Source organism: Thamnophis elegans, chromosome Z, assembly GCF_009769535.1.
Source record: "Thamnophis elegans isolate rThaEle1 chromosome Z, rThaEle1.pri, whole genome shotgun sequence".
Taxonomy (NCBI): Eukaryota; Metazoa; Chordata; class Lepidosauria; order Squamata; family Colubridae; genus Thamnophis; species Thamnophis elegans.
The window spans coordinates 6,868,127-6,887,119 of NC_045558.1; the positions used below are offsets into that span (position 1 = coordinate 6,868,127).

General features: G+C 38.6%; 1 protein-coding gene across 2 annotated transcripts; it reads left to right on the forward strand.

The window, feature by feature from the left end:
• The first annotated feature begins 1,265 nt into the window (after positions 1-1,265).
• LOC116522815 (BEN domain-containing protein 3-like) lies at positions 1,266-17,556 on the forward strand. 2 transcript variants are annotated; one of them, XM_032237857.1, is made up of 4 exons: positions 1,266-1,308; positions 4,544-4,546; positions 7,676-7,887; positions 15,038-17,556. In XM_032237857.1, the coding sequence occupies exons 1-4, from the start codon at positions 1,266-1,268 to the stop codon at positions 17,249-17,251; spliced, it is 2,472 nt and encodes an 823-aa protein (XP_032093748.1). In that variant the 3' UTR covers positions 17,252-17,556. The 2 variants fall into 2 exon arrangements, with proteins under 2 accessions (XP_032093748.1, XP_032093747.1); XM_032237856.1 differs by lacking the exons at positions 1,266-1,308; positions 4,544-4,546 and having other exon boundaries at positions 7,627-7,887.
• Positions 17,557-18,993: the final 1,437 nt, after the last annotated feature.

The following is an 18,993-nucleotide window of genomic DNA, read 5'->3' on the forward strand; positions in this document are numbered from 1 at the left end:
TTCCAAAGGAATTTAATAGATCAAATGTATCCCTAAAATTTCCAATCCAATGTTAGTTTCCTGAATGCAGAGTTCTTTTTATGGAAATAATTGCTCCAAATCTCCTTTGTCTTTACTTAAAAGCTACTCTAAAAAGCTTGACATTCCTGTAATAAAATTAGAAATAGGATCGGGGAAAAAGAAAATACCTTTCCTCCATCCCCCACCAACTTTCATTGTGGAAAATCAATTTAACTGAAATGACCTTAAAGGAAGAAGTCTCATTCACAGGAAGACTCAGTTGGATCCAAGTCTGTCATGAATGCATATACTATTAATATCATGCTTAGATTAGGAGTATCTGTGTTGCTAGTCTCTGAAACAACGAACACACCATTCATTTATTTTATTAAGTTTGTATGCCGCCCTACTCCCGAGAGACTCAGGGCGGCTAACAATAAAAAGGGAGGGGATACAAAAAATAAAATAAAAAAACAACAATTTAAAATTATACAACAGCCATAACCTCGAATGGGGCTGGATAGTTCAACAGCCCCAGGCCTGCCGGAACAGCCAGGTCTTAACTGCTTTGCGGAAGGCCAGGAGGGTAGTAAGGGTCCAGATCTCCATGGGGAGAATCATTCCAGAGGGCCGGAGCAGCCACAGAGAAGGCCCTCCCCCGAGGAGTCGCCAGCCAACATTGGCCGGCAGATGGAATTCGGAGGAGGCCTAGTCTGTGGGATCTAATAGGTCTTTGGGAGGTGACTGGCAGGAGGCGGTCTCTCAAGTACCCAGGTCCGATGCCATGTAGGGCTTTAAAAGTAACGACTAGCACCTTGAAGCGTGTCCGGAGACCAATGGGCAGCCAGTGCAGCTCGCGGAGGATAGGTGTAACGTGGGTGTACCGAGGTGGACCTACAATCGCTCACGCGGCTGCGTTCTGGACAAGCTGAAGTCTTCGAATACTCTTCAAGGGCAGCCCCATGTAGAGGACCAGCAACAGGTGTGATGAAATCTGGAATTATTGTCATTTTTTTACATTCTTAATAATATTAATTCATGACCCAAGCAACATATTTTATACTAGCCTACCAAACAGCACAAGCAAATGTTGCTCTTGCATAGAATTATAGTCTATTCATTGTTGCCTAAAACCTAAATGTGGCCTACAACTTGATGTACATCTTACTTATATACCAGAAATGCTACTTTTGGATCATTTGATTTACATTGTGCTTATGTTTCATCTTTTTTCTTCTTGTTCTGTTAATATAGAGGAACAGAATATGAATTCAGCTGAACTATTTGATGATGAAGATAATACTGACGGTACTGTTCTTTAAATATATTTCCTTATCAAGTTATAATATTTGTCTAACCAAAGCCAATATTTATTTTGATGTAAGCATTGTAACAATGAATTGGGCAGTTTAATGTATAAATGTTACTTTTTCACCCTCCTATTAATGTTTTTTTTTTTAAACTTTTCTAACATCTTAGGTACATTAGGAGAAAATAGAGATTTTATACATGTTGAGTTCTAAATAAAAATGGATGGTAACCAAACACTTTTATTATGAGAAAGTAGTAGCAAAATTATGATTGGAAGGTTCACTGGTCCCTTGATAAAATCTTGATCATTCTACTGGCCTATATCAGCAATATGAAATATGCCTGAAGGCAAATGTAAAAAATATTTTCAATATGAAGGTCAAAGTGACTCAAGACAAGATTTGAGGAGGGTCATAGTCCCAACAAGTAGAACCAGGAGCTGAGATGGCGCAGTGGTTAGGGTGCAGTACTGCAGGCCACTTCAGCTGACTATTATCTGCAGTTCGGCTGTTCAAATCTCACCGGCTCAGGGTTGACTCAGCCTTCCATCCTTCTGAGGTGGGTGAAATGAGGACCCGGATTGTTGGGGGCAATATGCTGACTCTGTAAACCGCTTAGAGAGGGCTGAAAGCTCTATGAAGCGGTATATAAGTCTAATAAATAAATAAATAAATAAACCATATTTCAGATGGCAACACCACCTTACTATAGACATATAACCTCTAACATACATTAGTAAGCAAGGCATTGAATTCATACATTAATATTTGCATATTCATTGTACCGTATATACTCGAGTATAAGCCGAGTTTTTCAGCCCACTTTTTGGGCTGAAAAAAGCTGCCTCGGCTTATACTCGAGTCTACAACTGGATCCGGCAGTGCTGTTGCCTGTTGGAGGAGGAGGAGGCGAACCAGCCTGCCATCGCCGGCCACCGCTAGCCCCGCCGCTCTTCCCACCCCCCTTCCAAGCCCCACAGTCCAGCGGATGGAGCAGCGAAGCCCCGGGGCTTCGCTGCTGCTCCCCGCATTTTCTGCACGGGGATCCCTTGGAGAGGGGATTCCAGCCTGCCATCGCCAGCCACCGCTAGCCCCGCCGCTCTTCCCGACCCCTTCCAAGCCCCACAGTCCAGCGGATTGAGCAGCGAAGCCCCGGAGCTGCTTCTGCTCCGTCCGCTGGACTGTGGGGCTTGGAAGGGGGGTGGGAAGAGCGGCGGGGCTAGCGGTGGCCGGCGATGGCAGGCTGGTTCGCCTCCTCCTCCTCCAACAGCACTGCCGGATATCCGCCCAACGCTGCGGGGGCGCCAGCGGGAGCTTTGGCGGCTTCACCTCAGCCGCAGCGCTGGGCAGCAAATGTGCTGGTGCTGTTGGAGGAGGAGGAGGCGGCGGCAGCAATAGCACCTGAGGACAGGACAAGAAGCAATGGAAACTTGTCAGAAGGAGACTCAAGCTGGAAATAAGGAGAAATCTGACAGTAAGAACAATTAAAATCCTAGGAAAATGTCCTTTCATGAAAAATTACTTTTTCAGTTAACTCTGCCTGACATTAGTTGGGCGAACAGAAATATTAGTTGGCCAATTCTAAAAGGGAGCACCAGAAAGAACTTAAAATATTTTTTAAGAGAGCTGGGTTTTTCATTTATATTATATGTATGAACAGAATTAACACAAATTGCAGATACCAATCAAACATAAAGAAAAAAAGGATGAAATAATGCTCATTTTTAAAAACTCAGTGAAAATAAAAACAATATACTAAGAAGGTGGCATACTGGTTGTGATTTGATCTCTTCGGGGGATCCCGGGGATCCCCTATACAAGTATTTTAATATTGCAGACTTGCAGTATTATAAGTCATACTGATATTATAGAACACTTTAATTAAGCGGGTCCCTTGAATAAACATAACTTTGAGTTTCAAATAACACTGATTTTTTATTTTTGAAATTTACCGTAGCTGCTGCATTTCCCACCCTAGGCTTATACTCGAGTCAATAACTTTTCCAGCTTTTTGGGGTAAAATTAGGTGCCTCGGCTTATATTCGGGTCGGCTTATACTCGAGTATATACGGTAATCGTTGTCATAGGAGACCGATTGAAGCTGGAGTGGGAGTGGTTTTTAGAGGAAGGTTGCAATTTTTGAAGTTGAAAGGTTGGATTTCTTTTCCTTTCCTTCCATGCCCCCTGTCTTTTTTTCATTATTATTAGCATAATATATTTACAGTAACTGAACGATGTAAAACTTTGCAGAGATTGTAAAATTCTCCCTTTTATCCTTTCAGGGCTTCTTCTTTTTTTTTTCTAAATCATTTTTTTCCTATGGGTGGGACCAGTGGTTGGATTGTTTGGATTGTTTATTTATTTGTATGCCGCCCTTTTCCCGGGGGGGACTCAGGGCGGCTCACAATCAAAAGGAAGGGGGGGGAACAGACTTTTACATATAAGACAGTACATGATTAAAACGCAACATTCATACCATTCGGGCGGGTTACAATCTTTAGCCCCAGGCCTGACGGGATAGCCAGATTCTAAGGGCTGTGAGGAAGGTCTGGAGGGTGGTGAGGGTACGAAGCTCCATGGGGAGATCGTTCCATTGGGTCGGGGCTACCACCGAGAAGGCTCTCCTCCGCGTGGTGGCCAGTCGGCATTGGCCAGCGGATGGAACTCGGAGGAGGCCTAACCGATGAGATCTAATGGGTCGTGTGGAGGTGATCGGCAGTAGGCGGTCTCTCAAGTACCCAGATCCACTACCATGAAGGGCTTTATAGGTGGCAAGTAGCACCTTGAAGCGTATCCGGAGATCAACAGGTAGTCAGCGCAGCCCACGGAGGATAGGTGTTACGTGGGTGAAGCGAGGTGCACCCACAATCGCTCGCGCGGCTGCATTCTGGACTAGCTGAAGTCGCCGAATACTCCTCAAGGGCAGCCCCATGTAGAGCACATTGCAGTACTCCAGCCTAGAGGTCACAAGGGCCCGAGTGACTGTTGTGAGAGCCTCCCGGTTCAGGTAGGGGCGCAACTGGTGCACCAGGCGAACCTGGGCAAATGCCCCCCTGGTCACAGCTGACAAATGGTGTTCGAAAGTCAGCTGTGGGTCCAGGAGGACTCCCAAGTTGTGGACCCTGTCTGAGGGGTATAATGTTTGACCTCCCCAGCCTGAGAGATGGAATATTTGCCAAATTGGCGGGAGGGAAACACAACAGCCACTCGGTCTTATCCGGGTTGAGCACAAGTTTGTTAGCCCTCATCCAGTCCCTAACAGCTTCAAGTCCCTGGTTCATCACGTCCACCGCTTCATTGAGTTGGCACGGGGCGGACAGATACAGCTGGGTATCGTCCACATACTGGTGGTATTTTATCCCGTGCCGCCGAATGATCTCGCCCAGCGGTTTCATGTAGATGTTGAAAAGTAGGGGATTCAAATTTGGTGGGTTTCAAATTTTTTTAGAACCTCTTCTATAGGTGTGACCTGCTTTGTGGGAGTGGCTTGCCGGCCATGTGACTGGGTGGGAGTGGCTTGCTGGCCATATAACTGGGCCAGCTTGCCGGGAGTGGTTTGCTAGCCATGTAACTGGGTGGGTGTGGCCAACTTGTAAAATGTGGTGAAACTCACTTAACAACGCTCTTGCTTAGCAACCAAAATGTTGGTTCAGAAACTCTGGCATTTGAAACACGCAAGTCTTAAAGCTGTGAAGTTACAAGACCCTCGCGCCCCTAAGCCTTTAGAGAAAAAAAAACCCAGGGGTGTTCAAACTTGACAGCTTTAAGACTTGTAGACTTCAACTCCCAGAATTCCTCCTCTTGCTGTTCATCTTGATGATGTGCGGATGGGCGGAGGGAGGGAGCTGGAACTGGTTCTAAACGGCACGGTAGATTTGTGGAACCTCTTCTATAGAGGAGCTTAGAACTGGCAGGAACCCACCCCTGGATGGGAGCTACTTGAAGCCGGGGATGGGGCAGTCAGGGCCTAAAGATAAGGGTAGGGTTTGAAAAAAAGAAACGGGCCTCCTAGATGTTTTTCAGACAAGTTGAGGCCAGCCATGTGGTTGGATAGGTGTGCACACCTTTCAACTAATATTTTGAAGCATCGTTTTGATTTTATGACAGCATTCAGTCTTTTGGGGTAGGAATTATCAGCATGGCACATCTTGCCTTTGGAATCTTTGCCCGCTCTTCCTTGCAAAAGTGCTCTAAATCTGCCAGATTTTGAAGGCATCTCCTGTGCGTAGCCCTCCTGCAAATTACCCCACAGGTTTTCAACTGAGTTCAGGTCCAAGCTTTGACTTCGTCATTCCAAAACCTTGATCTGTTGGTAAAGCCATTTGTTTGTTGATTTGGAGGTATGCTTTGGGTCATTGTTGTGTTGAAAGGTGAAATTCCTCGTCATCATCAGCATTTTAGCTGACTGATTATTCCACCTTCACTAAAGCCCCAGTTCCAATTGAATAAAAGCAGCCCCAAAGCAGAGTGCTATCCACCACCATGCTTCACTGTGGGCATGGTGAACCTTTGGTGATGTTTTTGCACCAAATACACTTTTGGGAATTATGGCCAAAAGGTTCAACCTTGGTTTCATCCAGTGACGTGCGGTGAGGTTTATGGCTGGTGAGGCAGCAATTTTTTTAGACTTGTGGACTTGACCTCCCAGAATTCCTACACCCAGGCATGCTCAGTTCCAATTTAAAGCGACAGCATTTGTTTTTCTCCTTTGCTAAATAAGTTTCCTTCTTTCTTTTTCTTCTCTCTTCCCCTCCTTCCTCCCTCTCTCCCTCCCTCCCCCCCTCTCACACACAAACACACACAAAGTTACACCAGGATTCAGAAAATTTAGGTTTTCCTCCTCAGCCCATGTTAGCAATACCACTAGCAGCATTTTGGCTGGCATGCGTAAGTAGAAGTGGAAATTCATTCTACTGAAAACATTGTTTTTGCTTCTGATTGGATAATTAAAATTTCAGAAGACCGAAAGGCATAGTATTAGAGTGTTACATAGTGCATAAACTAAAGAACTGTCTCAATACGCCCCCTCCCCTCTCTCTCAAGCGCGCGCGCACACACACACACACACAAAGTTGCACCAGGAGGATGAAGTTTGAATTCCTCCCCCTCCCTTTGACCCACACATACCTTTTCCAGCTGTTTCAGAGAGGATTTCAACTCTGCTCTTGCCTGTCATCATGAAAAGAAAAAAAAATGTAAAAGGAAAAAGGCAAGAGCTGGGGTCAGGCTGAGCTAGTTGCTGCCAGAGTCACCGTATGGATGACTCTGCTTAACTGTTTAAAAAAGCCTGTAAAAAAAACGCCCTCTACAGGAGGAGGCAGGAGAATGACGTGCCTCACCTACGCCAGGAATTTTTAGGCTTTTAACCCTTGCTTAACTCTGCTCGAGTAATCATAAAACGCCAGACTAGATGAGGCACATCGTTCTCCTGCTGCCTCCTGTAGAGGGCGCTTTTTTAGAAGCTTTTTTAAGCAGTTAAGCACTAAGCAGAGTCATCCACGGTGACTCTGGCAGCAACTAGCTCAGCCTGACCTCAGCTCTTGCCTTTTTCCTTTTACATTTTTTTTTCTTTTCATGATGACAGTGGTGAGGCTCTGCCTCCCCTGACTGCACATCACTGGTCTCATCAAACCATAAACTTGGAAATTGTCTTGTACCCTTTTCTTGACTGATACCTTCCAACAATGAGATCCATTTGATGCTTTGTAAGGCTCTTTGCAGACCAGGCCTTCTGCCGTAAGAGGCAACTGAATAAATGACAGAAAACTCCTACTAAAACAGCTGAACTTTGTATGGCCTTGATCAGAATAACTTGAACTGATGGCACCTGTATACTGGCTATTATTTACCACCAGTTTGAACCACATCCCTACTTATAAGAGGATGTGCACACTTACGCAACCACACTGTACATTTTTATTGTTATTTTCCCAGAAAAAAAAGATTTCAGTTTGCTTTTTAGTTGAATTGTACAGCTTATACGTTACGTTAAGGGTGGAAAAAATTCTGAAGCGATTTATCTTGATCTGATTGTTTTACACCTGAAAAACCTGGCATTTTAACAGTGGCGCGTAGACTTTTTATATCCAGTGTATGTATGAGTGTATACCATATCCTCGTTCTAGTCTATTCAGATTAGGCAACATAATACAAAGTGCAGAAAAGCCCCTCCTGCCCCCCCCCTCAAAAAAAGAAAAGGAAGGCAGAAAAGCAAAGAAGTGGAACTGTAAATAGCTGGTCTTACCCCAACACCATCCATTATATTTTTATATCCACTGTATATCATACCAAAACATGTATCTTGGCTCAGTAGCTTATGAATTTCCTATCTGTGATATCTGTGTTACCATTTTTCTTTAAATTAGGTATTAAAAATAATATGAAAGGAGAAACTGATAAAGAAGATGAAATGCTAAACTGCTTTGTGATTCCAAGACCTGAAAAGAATTCACTGGATGGTTTAATAACTTCCCTACAAGACATTAACAAGCGAAAACGAACCTCATTTGGTTTGGATGGATCAGGGAACCCCAAAGAAATCCTGCCAAGTGTGAAAAGAAGAGGCATTGCACAAGAGGTAACTTCTTGCATATAGCATTTCAAACGTATTATTTTATCTTGGGATTATTGATAAATATACATTTATGATATATATTTATATCAACAGGGAAGTGTATTTCTTCAGACTCAAATGGTTTTCGCTGTGAAGTTCATTTCTTGCATTACGGAAGTAACTACTATATAAATCAGTGGTAGTCAACCTGGTCCTTACCGCCCACTAGTGGGCGTTCCAGCCTTCATGGTGGGCGGTAGGGGTTTGCTGTAACTCTGCTTTATACATTTTATAAAGTAAAGTTACTTCCCTACTTTATAAATCACTGTTACTGTGGAACCGGTGGGCGGTTAGAAAATTTTACTACTAACAGAGATAGAAAAGTGGACAGTAGGTATAAAACGGTTGACTAGCCCTGGTATAAAAAGTATATTCAAAAGTTCAAAAGACAAGATTCAAAACAGTTTTTCAACTATTATTTGATAACATTTATTTGATACATGAAGTGCACTATATTAAAGCAGATTTTATATATATATGTATGTGTGTGTGTGTGTTGTATTTGTGCTGATAAATAAATAAAGGGAGACTAGTATAGATCTATTTCAAGCTATTTAGCTCTCATCAGCTAGCCATACCCTTACTGGGATTGGAACCTGTGATGAGAGCTAAATAGCTTGAAATAGATCTATACTAGTCTCCCTTTATTTATTTATCAGCACAAATACAACACAAATGTAACAAAGGCAACAGTAAAAATATTGGGTTTCTGTCTGGATAGTCTCTTATGACGAGCCAATGGACAGAGAATGGAAGCAGTGAATTTCCTCCCACATTTGGGCATACCAGGGGTTGTGACTTTAAATAAATATATATATATATACATACATACATACATACATACATACATACATACATACATACATATATACATGCATACATACATACATATTCAAGCCAGTAATTTATTTAATATGTCTGTTTCTTCATACGTTTGTCATTAGTATCTATTATTATGGCTGAAATTAGAATAAACAGGTTTTATCAATATACAAAGTTTAAGTAACTATCTGACATTGTTTTTTTTTAAAGTTTTTATTTCTAAACAAACACAAACAAGACAGAGAACATAAAAACATCTTCCATTACTAACAGTGTGTCAATTGGTTACAAGGCTTCTGTGGATCCCTTCCATAGTCATCACTTAGCATTCATATAAGATCACATATTATCAAATCAGATATTGTTTGACTGATTATTAAACATTAAATATAGTCAAATCATTGACTATAACTTTTTTTACATCCTTTTTATATAAAGTATTCTAAATTTAAAATAGATTTATATTATGGCATTTCATTATATCATCCTAAAGTCATCCAGTAGTATTACATCTTTATATTCTCTTTTATACGAAATTGTTTATATTTTATAATAAAGCTTTTCAACATCATCTCCATAGTCTTCGCTTACACTTTATATAAAATTTCATATTATCAGTATAGTGTGTATGTATGTATGTATGTATGTGTGTATATATATATATATATATATATATATATATATATATATATATATATATATATATATATGCATTATCATTATTAATCATTTATTTAACTATATTATTACTTTGTCTTATACATAATACTCAAAATTTAACTAAGTTTAACTTAATTTTTATTATATCGTTTCATTTCATCATCCTGTATCCTTCCAGTAGTAGTGCAATTCTGTATCTCTTGCCATTTGTAGAATTTGTATTCTAATTGTGTTCTTAATAAGTCTTATGTGGACTTCTCTTAGCAACTTGTTCATTGCATATCTTGTAAAGACATGGAACCCTCCATCTGTTCCTTCCATCAGCTTGTATTTGGTTATCATTGGTGCTTCCTTCAAAATTTCTCTCATTATTTCTGCCAAGTTTTTTTTCCTTTCCTTTTTCCATGTTTTGAGGCCTGGGATAGAGTTCCAGCTCGTCAATCTCTCCTTTCCACATTCCACTTCTATCATTTTCCTCCACGCTCAATTTGTTGTCAATGTCAACAATTTTCTTATCACTTTGTTCTTCAATTTTTTGAACTCTATTCTCAAATTTCATCGTTTTGAAAATATTTTCATCTCTTCCTTCCATTCTTTCCTTCTTTGTTCTATAATCTCTAATCTCTTTTCAACGTTCTCTATGCTTATTAATATTTTTTGAATTTCAAATAATATTATTTTCAATGTTAAATCTTTTCCTTCTTCATGTTGCGCCATTCTTCCAAATTGTAAACACTGCCAATACAACATCCAAGGCCTTTTACTAGATTTCAAACAAATTCACTATAATCTTTCAAGTCAAGGCTTTCTCTTTATTGCAGTCCAGCTACAGATAGCATTCCAGACGAGCACCTGTGTACTCTTCCCACTATCCCTTCAATAAATAAATTCTGAAGCCTTGAAGCATGAGATATACGTCAAATATAAAGAAAAACAATATTTCTAAGCCTCCAGCCTCTAGGTGGCAGTGTTGCTTCTTTTTCTTTTAGACCTCTCTTTAAACTTTCTTTAAGTTGAGAAAAAATGGTTAAAAAGGACAATCCTGCCGCGTTGGAGAAACGATAAAAAGGGAATCCTTAATCTACAAATACAAAAAATGAGAAAAAATAGAAGAAGAAGAAGAAGAAGAAGAAGAAGAAGAAGAAGAAGAAGGGGAAAAGAGACCAGTCCAATTTAAAAAGTAAGAGGCATTTGTAAAAATTTCATCATAAAAAAAGAAATGAAATTAAAGAAAAAAGATAACACAATAATTTTAATTCAGGCTAATCTGCCGCTTACTCTTTTCTGTCTTCAATTTTAACTTTACTCAAAGTCTTTTTGGGTGTTCTCTAAAAGTAAAATTTATCTCAACAATTCCGACACACTCACTCTCCTGCTCAGCTGTTCAGGGGTCTGTCCCAACCTTATGCATCTTAAAATGGCTGCTTCTCTTGTAGCTGGTAAAAAGAGCTTTCTCCTGGATCATTCAGGGGCTTTTTGATGCCCCTGAGATCAGCAGGACGTGCCCTTCTCTATCACCATCTCTTCGAGACAGTTTAGATCCAAAAGGATCATCCAGCAACAGAGATATAAACAGCAATCCTGGAGCTCCAAGATTGCAGGTTGTGTCGTAGCGACGTCAAGCCCCGCCTCGCCACTATCTGACATTGTTTTGTGCAACTGCTCCTCAAAGATGAATCATTGCTGTTATATATTGAGCCTTGATATATATACAATCTTGGCTTAGTGAAAATAAATGGGAATATTTCAGCTATTTTTTCTGGGACAATAAAACTTGTTTCTTTGCGTTTTTAAGATAGAATGTTCAGTGCATGTTTGCCTTTGAAATATTTGAATAAGCATTAGGCTAGTAAAAAAAAATACTATCAGATTTTAAAGTGTGAATATTCACATATGTTTTTATGTTTTCCATTTTACAATTTGATATTGATGTGAGACAAAATGTGTTTGCAAAATATAGAAATCTGTTGTGTACTGAGTTACTGAAGACACACAAACAAGGCAAAATATTAGTATGAATTATGACCTAATGATAGGTGGAGAAATTCAAGAAATAATTTATATCAGATACAAATTTATATAAGCATTTTGCATTATTTTGATGTCTTCATTAATTCATTATGGCCATTTGCAGCTTCTTTGACATTTCCTGTATTTCCTTTAACAGAAGGTAGTTATTTACAAAGAGATACCAATTTGGACATCATATTAATTCAGTTGTTATACACAATAGCTTAGATTTAAAGGTCCTTCATTGAAAGACTTCTGTTTGTGGAAATCATTATATTGAATGAGGGATGGAAATAAATAAAGGAAATATTTTCCCAAATTCTTATATTTATACTCATATAGATGAGCGGCAAGCCACTCCCATCCGGTCACATGGGCAGCAAGCCACTCCCACAAAGGAGGCCACACCCACAGAGTAGGTTCGAACAATTTTTGAAACCCACCACTGCTTACATGGTAGTAGCTGTATGGAAAGTTGTAGGTGGGAGCATTATATAAATCCCTTTTCTTCAGAATTAAAGGATAGTGAAGATGACAATGAAAGGTGTATTCAAGCAACCCTTCCACAGGTACTGGGGGGAAAGCTTGAATCAGCTGTGTCAAGTCTTTCAGAGGACTGAGCTGTTTTAATGCTTCCGAGAAGAAATGTTTTGCTTCTGTGCATATGTTTTATGATGTGATATGTTTTATACAACCATAATTTATTTAGATGTATACTTTTCCCTATTATCTCACAATTCTCAGGGTGAGTTCCAATAATAAAAATCACAATTAAGATAATATTAGAATTTTGAACATTAAAATAACCTTAAACATTATTATTAAAAATATGAAAGTTTAAAAAATATTTAAGGTCCCAATCTAACAGGACCACTTGTAAATTTAACACAACACTTCTGAGCAGTTTTCCCCGGAACGCTAATGCTATGGAGAAGGTTAGGCCTAGAAAAAATGAATAGTTCAGAATTACTCAATGAGCTCATACCTTTGGCACTAACCTGACCCATACCTTGGGTCATAATAGGTCTAGAAGGCACAAAACTCATACTATTAACCTCAAGAGGGATTTATGATTAATAAGAAATGGGGAAGGATTGAAAGGAAGGAAGAAAATTATAAGGATCAGGCTGGAAGGGAAAAATCAGGTGGACTGTGATTATTAACTTGGAGCACCTGCATTAAGCCACCATATCCTGTTTTGCAACCAGCAGTATATTTAGACAAATTTAAGAGAAGATATAGCTTAGGTTCAGGTAAGGGCTCCCCCCCCCCCAACATTGATGAATAAGAATGTCTGTTTTGAAAATGAAATTGCAGTTTAAGGACTAATGCAAATTATGGGATGGAAATCCTTACTGAATATATGGAACTCTGTTATTGTGACTGGAGCAAAACATAGCATCATAGAATTATGCAGTTGGAAATGACTACAGATATATTGTCTAATCCTCTGCAGTTTGCAACCAGCTAAACCATCCTCCAAAAGTGGTTTTCCAGACTCTTCTTAAAATCTCCAGTGATAAAGAAATTGCAGCCTTCAGAGGCAGATTGTTCCACTGTTGTACGGTTTTATATAAATGAAAGGAAAACCTTCTAGCAATGCATCTTTCTTATTTAAATAATGAGATTCTGTGGCAAGGAAATATAGTTCCTCACCATAGGTGCCCCTTTTATATATGTGTCCTGTCATTTGTCTTTTTGTCAGACTAAAATCCCAAGTTCCTTCAGCCAATCTTCGTAGGACATGTCTTTGTCTCATAGTTGTCCTCTTCTGGACCTATTTTTGATTGTTGTTTCATCTGGAAAGTGGTGTCCAGAATTGTACTTCAGGATGCAGTACAGAGTAGAAGAGAATGGGAATGTCACATATGTTTGATTCAGTGCTTTTGATACATCCCAAAATTGGGAGTAACTAATTCCCAGTCTGAATAACTGCTTCACACTGCTGGCTCATGTTCAGTTTATTGTGAATACCTCACCCATTTTCTGATGTAGTGCTTCAAGCTGTAAATCACACATTTCATATCTGTGCCCTATATTTTTTTTATTGTAGAAATGTAAGTGTAGAGTCTTACATTTCTATCTGTTCAAGAACTTTCCTGTTTTCAGTTCTCCAACTTGTTCAGATTCTTCTTGAATTCCAGAAGGATGGAGTTGCTATTGTACATTGTAGTTTCATGAATATTCTGATAATATCCTTTACTCTGAACAGGGTTGGATTTCCTCTGAAGCAAACAGTGTGCAATGTGGAGATTCTCTTGGATTATGTCTAGTTTGATGAAAAGAAGGATTATGGGGGTGACATGATAGCAGTGTCCCAATATCTCAGGGGCTGCCACAAAGAAGAGGGAGTCAAGCTATTCTCCAAGGCACCTGAGGGTAGAACAAGAAGCAATGGGTGGAAACTAATCAAGGAGAGAAGTAGCTTAGAACTAAGGAGAAATTTCCTGACAGAACAATTAATCAGTGGGACAACTCCAGAGGTTGTGAATGCTCCAACACTGGAGGTTTTTAAGAGGAGATTAGACAGCCATTTGTCTGAAGTGGTATAGGGTTTCTTGCCTAAGCAGGGGGTTGCACTAGAAGACCTCCAAGGTCCCTTCCAACACTGTTACTCTGTTCTGTTCTGTTATATGGACAGCAAATATAGGTCATCATTCTGTTCTGTTCTTTTATAGCTACTGCAAGAGTAGCAGATAGGGGCTGTGGACAAAAAAGCCTTTGGCCCCCTGTGATTATTTCTCAGTTTAACACCTTCTTGGACGTAGAAGCATTCAAGACCATAACTCATAATCTTGTCCTCTCTAGAATGGATGGTCTTTTGTACTTTTAGCATCTTCTCCACGGAGACTCTGCCTGCCAAATGCAGTCTAACCAGGAGACACTGCTGTTCCTTCAGAGATCAAGTGGTTGTGGTGCAGATAATCTTATCAGTGGCAATATTTTTGCTGTTGAAGATGATTGATTCTAAAAGGCAGAAGTTATCTACCACTTGAATATCTTCATATTTTATGGACATTTCATTTGAATTCCATAAGTATGAATGGTACTAATATTAATTTTTTTCCTTGGCCCTTCTAGTTTTTCAGATCAGCTAGCGTAAACAAGCATGCATTTATGGACAGATATGCAAGTGTTACCTAAATATATTTATTGGAGGAAAATTTCTTGGGAATCTGTTTTAGCCAGCAATCTTAGGATGACAAGATAGAGAAGCAATATTACATGGGATTTTAATATATGCTTCTTCTGTTATTCTGTCAAATAATTAATTTTGTTTTATTTGTTAAATATCTACTTACATTCAAGATTGTCTTCTGATCTAAATAATAAGCAGTAACAAATGCCTGCTAAAATAATACTCTGTTTGGTTAATGCTGGTTAAATTAAGATTAATTTAGCTGCACTTCGTCAATAGATATAATAATTTATGATTTAATGGAATGTTACCGACTTTTAGAGAACTAAATTCAACTAACCTAATCTACAACTGATCTTATGACAAATTAGATTAAAGCAATGCTTTTTTTAAATTCAGATAATGTATTACTTGTTCCTTAAGGATAAGTTAAGAATTTGTTCAATAGTATTTTAAACTAATGACCTGTTTGTTTATTGAAAGGAACAGACCTCAAACTTGAAATGCAGAGATGGAGGATTGCCTACTCAGGAAGATGTTGAACAGCCAAACAAGAACAAAAATTCCAGTCTAACATGGATTTGTGAAGAAACTTTGAATAACACAGTTATGCCTTCATATAAGAAACCTCTTTATGGGATCTCTCACAAAATTACAGAGAAGAAGACTCTGCCAGGAAAAGAGCAGTTTACCACCTTTGAGTTATTTGAAAAGATTAATCCTAGCAGTCCTTCCAGTTTTAGGACTTTGAATGAGCAGCGGAAAAGAGACACAAGCAATATCGCTGCCGAATCTGATTCAAATATCTATTCTTTAATACAAAAAATGTTTTATACACTGAATACATTAAATTCTAACATGACTCAGCTGAATAGCAAAGTCGATCTGTTGTCCCTAGAAGTCAGTAGAATTAAGAAACATGTCAGCCCAATGGATGCTGTTGCAGAATTCAAGCCCCCTCCTGAATATCAACTGACTGCCTCAGAACTCAAACAGATTATGGATCAAGGTACATCAGGTGGTGATCTGGCTTGCCGATTACTCGTACAGCTTTTCCCAGAACTCTTTAGTGAGGATGAATTAAGTAAAGCCTGCACCACGTGTGGTTATCTTAACAAAAAGAAACTTGAATCACTTCATCTGCAGCTCATCCGAAATTATGTGGAAGTCTGTTATCCATCCATGAAAAATCCCGCTGTTTGGCAAACGGAATGTTTGCCTCAGGTCAATGACTTTTTCAATAGTTTTTGGGCTCAGAGAGAGATGGAGAACAGTCAACCAGATATACAACCCTCCAGTTTTTATGAGTCTGATCATATTAATGATAAAGATGATGATGAAATTCTACCTACTGATAGAAATACTTCTGTTGCCTCAGAATGGGTATTTGATGCTCAGGATATAAATGAATTTTTAGATGAAGCGTCTTCTCCTGGAGAATTTTGTGTATTTTTGCTACACAGATTGTTTCCAGAACTCTTTGACCATAGAAAATTGGCTGAAAGATACAGCTGTTACGGAGAGGGTGGAAAGCAAGAACTTGATCCTCAGCGACTTCAGGTAATCCGCAGGTACACAGAGATTTACTTTCCTGCTATGCAGGAGAGAAAGGCTTGGTTACAGCATTGTGTTCAGCGAATAAATGATGAACTTGAAAGCATGTATATGGATGACAGTGAGAATGAACAGATGAGGGATGATTGCTACGATTCTTCAAGTTTGCCTGATGATGTGTCAGTTATAAAAGTAGAAGATAACTTTGAATATGAAAGACCGGGTAGAAGATCAAAAAAGATTTGGCTTGTTCCCATAGACTTTGATAAACTTGATATTCCTTCCCCTGATTTTGACGTTCCTGTCTCAGATTATCTGTTAAGTAAGGAGCAGCTTAAGAATATATATGAAAGTAGCTTGTCCATAGGTAATTTTGCTTCTCGATTGCTAGTTCACTTATTCCCTGAATTGTTTACTCCTGAAAACTTAAGGAAACAGTACAATTGCAGTGGCTCACTAGGCAAAAAGCAACTTGACCCTGTGAGAATTAAATTGATTCGACACTACGTGCAAATGCTGTATTCAAGAGCTAAGAATGATAGAGTATGGACGCTGGAATTTGTTGGGAAACTGGATGAAAGATGTCGTCGAAGAGATACTGAACAGAGACGCACGTACCAATTGCAGCGAAAAGTCCATGTACCGGGACCTGAGAGGAAGGAATTCCTGACCTATGCAATAAACCCAGAACGATTTAAAGAGGAATTTGAAGGGCCACCATTGCCTCCGGAAAGAAGCAACAAAGACTTTTGCAAGATACCACTCGAGGAACTTATTGTTCCTCCGCCAGACTTCTCTGTGCCTTCTCTATATTTGCTGTCTGATAAAGAGGTAAGGGAAATAGTGCAACAAAGCCTTTCAGTTGGTAACTTCGCTGCCCGCCTCTTGGTAAGGCTTTTTCCAGAGCTTTTTACCTCAGATAACCTCAGACTGCAATACAACCATTCGGGGGCTTGTAACAAGAAGCAGCTCGATCCCGTCAGACTGAGACTGATCCGCCATTATGTTGAAGCTGTTTACCCTGTTGAAAAGATGGATGAAGTTTGGCATTATGAATGTATTCCAAGCATTGATGAGCGATGCAGACGTCCAAATAGAAAAAAATGTGACATATTGAAAAAAGCCAAGAGAACGAAAAAGTGATATTTTTAAGTTTCCAAAGATGGTGACGTCAGTTGTTTTGAAGTAGCTTGAGGGGTCAATTGGATTAGCACAACTGATCAATACATATTTTTTTTCTTTCATATGTGTTTATACATGCAGGAATGGGTAAGAAGTTGAAAGCTGTAATCCAGTGAGAGTCTCTCTTAAAAGCCCTACTGGAACAAATATATATGGTGGAAAAATCTATTTTATAACTCCATTTTAGTATGCCTTTATGTAGCTTAGATTTCTTGCTGTTTTTTTTTCAGTTACCATCTACCTAAACTGGATCACAAGGAACCACAAATTATGAGAGTTGATCTAATAATATATCATCTAAATATAATATTCATCAGTGGAAATAGATTAGATGTTTAATTTTTAATTAATTTAAAATAGTAATTAACTTTAACTGTCTTTAAGACAGTTCTCAATGGGGGCCTTTATCATTTGGAAATTGATGAATTTTTAAATATTTCAGATCTCCAATTTTCAAATGTTATGCCTCTTTAAAAAGAATGCAAAATCCCAGCAGTTTCTATACTTATGGATACTACTTATATCAAGTTTCAATATTAGGAAAGGAAAAATTACAAAATCAAGTTATTACATTTAAAAAATAAGTTTTCATTTTGTAGTTGATTTGGAGTAAAAATTAAAATTATCATCATGGGTTATTTAATGAGTGTTTATGTTAAGATAGTAGTATTGATTTCATTTTTTATTCATATAAATTATTGTTTTCTGTATAATCTTGATAAAAGAACTACTGGTATGTGTGGAGATTGTGAAATATAGAATCCTACTCTGTATCAGTAAAAGTGGTGCTATTACCTGTTATACTCACTACTTCAAAAAAAAATACTTGAATTGAGGAATGTGCAAAACACTTAAGTCCATATTATTTTTATCAGTTAAATTACTGCAGCTTTGAAACTGTTGAAAATATTAAATATACTATCTATATTTTTATTTGAATTATATACTAAGCTCTCGTATGTTGATTAGTATCTTCAAATACGGTGACACCCAAATAATTTCATTATCGCAAAGATTATAAACTTTTCTTTAATCATTGTTTAGTTGATCAAAAACATTGATTCTATAGTTCCACTAAATACATGTTCAGTAAACATTAAACCATTTTGGGGTGTGTTTTTTTTTCCTGAAGAGTATTAGTGTCACAATGTGTTACATTGTGTTATTTTTTTTCTTTTACTGCAAGTCATGAAATTAACATAACAGAATAAAATCATATTCCCAAATTGACATTTCCTTGTATGTGTTGGGTTGGATTAGATCCAAAGATAGCAGTATTTCAGTCCCACTGAAATCAATCAAGTTCCAGGAACTTGTTCCATGGATTTTTACAAGACTTCCAGATCCAACCCACTGGTTTCCCCCCCCCCCCTGAAATGTCCATAAATTGATTTAGAAAAGGAAACTGACACCTCCCTGTGGATTTGCTGTTCCCCTGAATAGTGTAAATTGCATATATGATGATCAGTGTGTACACTTGAATGCTCTATAGAAGAATGCTTGTTCATTGGTAAGGATGATGTCATTTACTTTCCATCATTTCTAGTATGACACACTTGTTCCATTGCAAATAATGTAGAATGTATGTATGTATGTATGTATGTATGTATGTATGTATGTATGTATGTATGTATGTTATATTTGTGCAAAAAGGCAACAGTAAAAAATATTGGGTTTCTGTCTGGATGGTCTCTTGTGATGAG

Bases quoted from the DNA above. Each gene is read 5' to 3' on its own strand.
- LOC116522815 (XM_032237856.1), top strand. From the start codon at position 7,627: ATGAATTTCCTATCTGTGATATCTGTGTTACCATTTTTCTTTAAATTA. The intron at 7,888-15,037 runs GTAACTTCTTGC...GTTTATTGAAAG, and splicing joins GAAGAGGCATTGCACAAGAG to GAACAGACCTCAAACTTGAA.